Consider the following 6,491-nt stretch of genomic DNA (forward strand, 5'->3'; position numbering starts at 1 on the left):
TTTATAATTTTTCCCTTGACCAAAATATTTTACCTGTATCATTTAAAAATATTAATGAACATTTATTGTACTTACAAATTTTATAAACATTTCAAAATGTATTTTATAAAATCAAGACTGTAATTTATTAAAAATTAAATATAGACTCATAATTAATTTTAAGAATATTTATTAAAAACATTACACATAGGTAAAATGGAAAAAGGATAGATTAATGGCTGATAATTAAATTAAAAAAAACTGTCAATATTGTTTTTCATCAATAATACATTATAAATAAATACATCAATGATTTATACGAGGTCATTTTTGAAATGTATCGACCATATCTGACCAGTGATTGATGTTGATTTTTGGAATTAATTGGGAACTACAGAGGTGCAAATCAGCCATTTCAGGTATCAAAAATACTTTTTTCTGCATCATTGTGACATTATTGCTGTTATCACAAAAGATTCTGGGCAAGCGTCACTTTTCTGATTTCTGTCAGTTGATCTTAAATATTATAAAAATATAGTTAAAATCAGGATCATTCATAAAAAATATTTCAGATTATATACTAACATTCATTGAATATATTCGGTAAATCGTAAAAATATCTATCTGCTATTCTAGTTCTTATAAACTGTTCTCTAATGATACATCTCATCGTTGGGCCAACCATTGAGTCGTCTTCGTGTTTCTCAAACAATAAACCTACAAATAGCTCTATATCTCTCCAATGATTGTATTGTTTCAATAGTCTATCAGTTGACTAAATATTATAATATACATAAATAAAATAATCACTATATAATTATTTAATATTGCAAATATTTTTAAACTTACCCCTTCAACCATGATCCGGGATAAATCTTTTACACTTCTTATAGCTTTTAGTCGACAATATTTTCTAAATTCTGTGTAGCTTGGTATACCATGATCGCGGCTTCGTTGTATATCCAAGCTGACAATGTCCATTCCGAACAAGTTGTTTGGATGAACACTGTTTAAGTAATTTGTAAGCTGAAAAAAATTTGAATCACTAATGTAAAAATATATAAACGTATATACAGTCTGTTAAATGGATTATTTCATCGTCATCTATGAGTTGTAAGAATTTCATTGCGTTATATTGATTGTATTTCAAATACCTACCGTTTGAGTAAATAGCATATCGATTTTTTGTGTATTCTGCGTAGATAGCCCTCTGACAAGCTGATCCATGTAATTTAATAGTAAACCAGTTGGTCGGTTGTAATGTTCCTTCAGCGAAAGATTTGCGTTAATCACTCGGCCTTCCGTATATAAACTAAACAGAAACGTAGGTAAATATTAATAAATAATTATAAGTAGGCTAAATGTGATGATTCTCTTTACAAACAGAAGCACAGCAATCGCAACATATTAAATTTATATTGTTGTGTACATTATCAATTTTGAGGTGGGCACATATACTGTTGAGTTTACAATGTAGACAGTCGTCAATATAATTGTATTTAATATAATATAATAATTATGTAGTATAGGTGCAAATATATTTTACCAACTTTTAAATTTAGGTAGGTCAACAGCGCTAATTTAATTTGTTTTAGAAAGAGTCAGACTAAGTGACTAAGTGTACGAAGTTAGAAGACCGAAGAGGTAACAAATTCATTGGTTAGTTCCTATTTGTTGATAAATCATATGTGAGATAATACAGAACACATATGTCCTACACTAATCGTTTAACTGTGATTGTTAGGATAATACAATTATTAATAAATTAATGAAACATTATAATATAATATAAAATGTTAAAATGTAGTCAAACATCAGTGGAATGATCCAATGTTATAAAAGTTTTTTAAATATTTTACAAATGAAAAATTGTAAGTAAAACATCTAAATATTTTATATCTTATATGGTTTAATTTGAAAACCTAAATATTTAATACATAATCGATTTTATTAATTTTGTTTGCTGTTTAATTTAAAATGGTGTCACTTTTAATATTTTCTACATCTGCATATTTATTTACTGATTTTCGTTTTAATGTCACTATTTTTGATTCTTATTTTGATGTTTGTATCTACTTGAAAATATTGTAGGATTTCAATAATTTTAAAAATATCAGAAATTAGTTTATAAAAATGTAGTGTATGATTGGCGTGGGAACTTACGTATGTGAGACCCTGACTGTTGCCCAAGCACAATCCACTCTTACCAATGACACCGTATTTTGTCAAGATTTGAACTTTAAATGCTCATAAAAAAAACTGTGCTTCAGGATTTTTAATATGTTACAAATGTTTTTGTAACAATATAGTCGGAATCTTGTAGTAAATTTTCAATTTTTATACCTAACAAATTAAGTTTTATTGACATTCATAGAATAAAAAAGCTTATTAAAGTGGAAACTGAAATTGATGTTCCCAAAAAAATCTAAATATTTTGAGATTTTATCGTGTATGGAAAATGTAACTGTCAAAAACCAGTGAGAATTTAATACATAGACGTTTATTTGTTATAGAGTTACACCAAAAACCAACATTGATTTTGTGGAAAACCCATTTTGCATATAAATTCTTGTTTTTCCTTAATATTTATGTTTTTTTTTCCGTCTTTAAAATTTTACCTCCTGAATGCACCAACTAGATTCACTTTCCCATCAAAGAAGATACTGTTAAAGAAAATCGAACTGCTCTGGATTATATCTAAATTACTTTGTTCACCATCAAATTGAATCCACTGGGTCAAAAAGCTTGAGAGTTTAATACAAGGATCTTAATATATAGATGAGAGTTGAAAAGTATTTAAAAAACCGTCACAGTTATTTTTTATATCTATTAAATTTAAATTTAAGACTTGTTCATAGTTATTTATCAAACCATCAACCAGACATAACCTACAAATACACGATCATAATAAAAATGTAATTATATCAGGTTTGCACGAACCTTATGGTGTCGCTAACCATGGAATTAGCGAACGGTAATACTGCGGTCGCAAAGCTGTTGCTGACGCTCGGGTCGGTGGTCTCATTGTACGCATTACTGTAGCCTTTTGTCGACGGTTCAAGCCCGTTCCGCTTGGTGTAGTTTTCCCCGAGCAGCGCTGGCAGCCACTCGGCGTAAGTGATGTGCTGTATGGATGCTGTAACGATTTTCCTGGCCTCCTGAAAAATTCGTTCGTCGTCCCAGTGCGGGTTGACTTGTGACAGAAGTTTGGCCAAACGGTTGTGTTCCCTCATCCACAATGTGTGCATGACCGTCAGTTGGGGAAGCGCGTTTGCCCGGATGTCACCTGCCCTATAACAAGTACCACTGCCATACTGACAGGCGTTCGATTCGGTGTCTTCCAGCGGCATATACTGCGACTGTACCGGGTCGCTTTGGCTCTCGATATTTAAGGCCATGCTTGTCAATAGTTGGCCGCCCGAGTTGGTCCTCAACGACCACGTCCGTTTCGCCGACGAACCGTATATCATCGACCCATCTAAATAATGAGTAGCTTGGTTCATCTGTAAATATTTACGTTATTTTAAATATCATAACCACCTTAAATAGAAGTTTATGGTTTTGGAATTATCTTATATGTCTCTTACTTGTTCCTTGGGTCCAAAAGTACAATCGGAACTCAATGCTGGCACCGAACGCACGTAGTTCATACAACGAATATTGTTTCTGAAAAATGGATCTTCACCCGACATCTTCACTTGCATGCACAACTCATGCGTGTGCGAAGGAGAGAGCTCGTTCCGGCCATGTGAACAACAGCTCACCGATTTATTACGTTTCACTAAGGATTTAATATTAATTTGCATGCATTAATTACGATCAATTAATATATATGGTTATATGTTAATCCTACTCAATATAGACATTGCCGTGTGAGATAGATCATGGCCTATAAAAATTGTCCAGTACGGCATTGCCATCGTTTTGAAGTCATCTTGTGAGTGCTCGTCTTTGACAAATGCAACGCTCAGACTTCTAGGACTGGTTATAGCATTCGACAAATTAATTTCTGTATGAAAGGTAAATAAAATCACATCATTAAAAACGCACAAAGGTAAATTATAATGTTATAATAATTACCATAAAAACTATCCCAATAGTTATTAAACAGCAAACGTTTATAAGCCGTGGTTGCTTTTCCCGAATACCAACGTTTCAAGTTGTTACAAGAACCGTCAGGACTACGATACTTTAAGTTCATCCCGATGCATGCAGTTTTGTTGTAATACAAGGACAAACAAAACTTACCCAAAGATGTCTTGTCTTGTTTCACTTTCGATAAGTCTATGGCACATTGGGCTCCACCACTATCAAAATAATTTAAATGGTCGTTAAATTTATGCATATTAAAAATATATTTTTTTAATGAGATTTAAATTTTATATACACTCGACATTCTCTATGGCTAATAGAGGTGGAAAATTCAGAAATAGTTTGAGCATGCCTATATAATGAATAATGTTCTTCGGAAAGCTGAGATTCGATCAATAGTCCATACTCCGGGCTTCCAATATCCATATTTAACTTAGAATTATCATTATATTCATACGTATAAAGTTGTTCCATATAGTAGACAGCTCTTTGAATATGATGAGCTATTTCTTTGGTTTTTAGATGTAGGTACCAGTCGGTTTTATTTATCATCAAACCATCTATACAAACCATTTAATCATTATTACCATTTTGAATGAAAAATAATCAAAACTAAAGGTATAGTTATTATTTATACCTTTAAAAAAGAACTGAGCTCGACCTCTGTAACATGATGGTAGGAATACCAACATACAAATCCACAGATGTATGAATATCGAGGAATTCATTCTGCTAATTATAAACTGTAATAATTTAAAAAAAATGTTTAATTATTAACTATAATTGTTACTTTATGTATTTTAACTATTTAAAGAGCTGTTATATAGAATGCACTCAAATATAGTTTACTAGGGCTTATTCTAAAGCGTAATTGGGCTTATTGGGAAAAGCTAGCTAGATGCGCAATTGATAATCAGTTTTAGCGTAATTGATGTTTCATAATTTATTATTATATTAATAAGATAAGAGGACGTGATACCAGCATGTGTTGTCTCCGTCTTACAAGTGAATAACGTGGCAAATTTTACACTCGGAAAAACACGTGTAGCTCCGTTAGTTTAAGCTACGCAATACATTATTGATAATACAGCCATAAATGATACTCACATATAGCATATACGATCCTTATCTATAGATGCTTCAAACCATTAGCAATTGATCAAGACTTACAATAAATAAAACTTTAAATTTTAACACTTGAACAGCGAGTTGAACATTTAAAAAAAAATATTTTAAAATAAACAATTTTATTAAACGGGGGGACGCTATAGTATCAAAAAAATTTAAATATTGATAGTAAAATAATATGTATGCATTTATTTTAAAAATACCAGCAACCACTTTAACGACGAGTGTTGTTATAATTTATAGGTGAGAACCTTCTTATTTACCTATAAATAAATGTTTGGTAGGTACTCACCGTAACTTGAATTATATTGTTTAATGGACAGATTCTTATCTTTTGACTGCTATCGTGTCACTGAAATTGTATTAATTGTGTCGTTGAACACGGGAAATACTCATCCGATGATTGAGATTATTTAAAAATTCACGTCATGACGGAGATACAGTTCTACATGTAGTAACTGGCAGTAAATGTACCTATTGTCTTGCCGGGTGGAATCGTCGTCGATGCACTGACGCTCTGGTTTCCAGTTGTTTCCAGTTTCCACTCGGCTGATATCGGGCGAACGACGATTCTATTGGTTTCACCACCACCCCACTCCCCACCATAGGTACCAACCCTACCAGTTTATTTCCAAACAAACATACGTACAATCACATCGGAATTTAGCCTCGGAGTCGTGGGTTAGGTTATACTGTTCGAGCAGTAGCATACATAAGCCGAATAATAAAAACGTTGGCCTATAGATTATTTGGAGCCGATTTCAGGTTCAAATTCATGAGACTTAATAATAAATAGGTAACAAATTTTATAAAAATAATTATCACCTTGTGAATCACCAAGTACTTACGTCGTATATGATATTTACAATTATATACTCGTGTCTCGTATTGATTGAATACTGTTATACCTAAATACCATTTGAATAACTAATAGAAAACTGATGAGAAATTTTTAGTTGCCCAAATTATATATGGTTTTAAATTAATGTGTAATCGAAATCTGTATATGAGCAATATTGATTTGATTTATAAAGTTAATTTTACATAGAAATGTAACAGCAGCACTGACTATAATAATTCATATTTTAAATTAATAAAGGATTCAAAAACTGTTGGACTATGTATAAAACGGTAGAGGGGGGAGGAGTCCTAAGCTTCCCTATTTGCGTCTATGCATCTTACTTATAATGTAATAATATAATAGAAATTGTATATAATATAGGTAATATGAATAGCTACCGAAAATATAATATTAGTATTAATACGATTACAATGTGTTACTGGGGAAGTGA

At 31.6% G+C, this 6,491-nt stretch overlaps 1 protein-coding gene across 1 annotated transcript; it reads right to left on the minus strand.

The window, feature by feature from the left end:
* Nucleotides 1-445: 445 nt before the first annotated feature.
* On the minus strand, nucleotides 446-4,834 carry LOC100575149 (peroxidase-like). The gene is made up of 10 exons (XM_029485143.1): nucleotides 4,709-4,834; nucleotides 4,367-4,631; nucleotides 4,060-4,286; nucleotides 3,833-3,988; nucleotides 3,567-3,760; nucleotides 2,920-3,482; nucleotides 1,138-1,291; nucleotides 829-1,005; nucleotides 565-754; nucleotides 446-495 (listed from the first exon to the last, which is right to left on the minus strand). Exons 1-10 carry the CDS (start codon nucleotides 4,797-4,799, stop codon nucleotides 446-448), a joined length of 2,067 nt encoding a protein of 688 aa, XP_029341003.1. The 5' UTR covers nucleotides 4,800-4,834.
* Nucleotides 4,835-6,491: the final 1,657 nt, after the last annotated feature.

This window comes from Acyrthosiphon pisum, chromosome X (assembly GCF_005508785.2).
Source record: "Acyrthosiphon pisum isolate AL4f chromosome X, pea_aphid_22Mar2018_4r6ur, whole genome shotgun sequence".
Lineage (NCBI taxonomy): Eukaryota > Metazoa > Arthropoda > Insecta > Hemiptera > Aphididae > Acyrthosiphon > Acyrthosiphon pisum.

Coding starts and splice junctions, on each gene's coding strand:
- LOC100575149 (XM_029485143.1), bottom strand. CDS start 4,799: ATGAATTCCTCGATATTCATACATCTGTGGATTTGTATGTTGGTATTC. Junction 4,632..4,708: donor AGCTCAGTTCTTTTTTAAAG/GTATAAATAATA, acceptor TGGTTTGTATAG/ATGGTTTGATGATAAATAAA. Junction 3,483..3,566: donor CTTTTGGACCCAAGGAACAA/GTAAGAGACATA, acceptor AAATATTTACAG/ATGAACCAAGCTACTCATTA.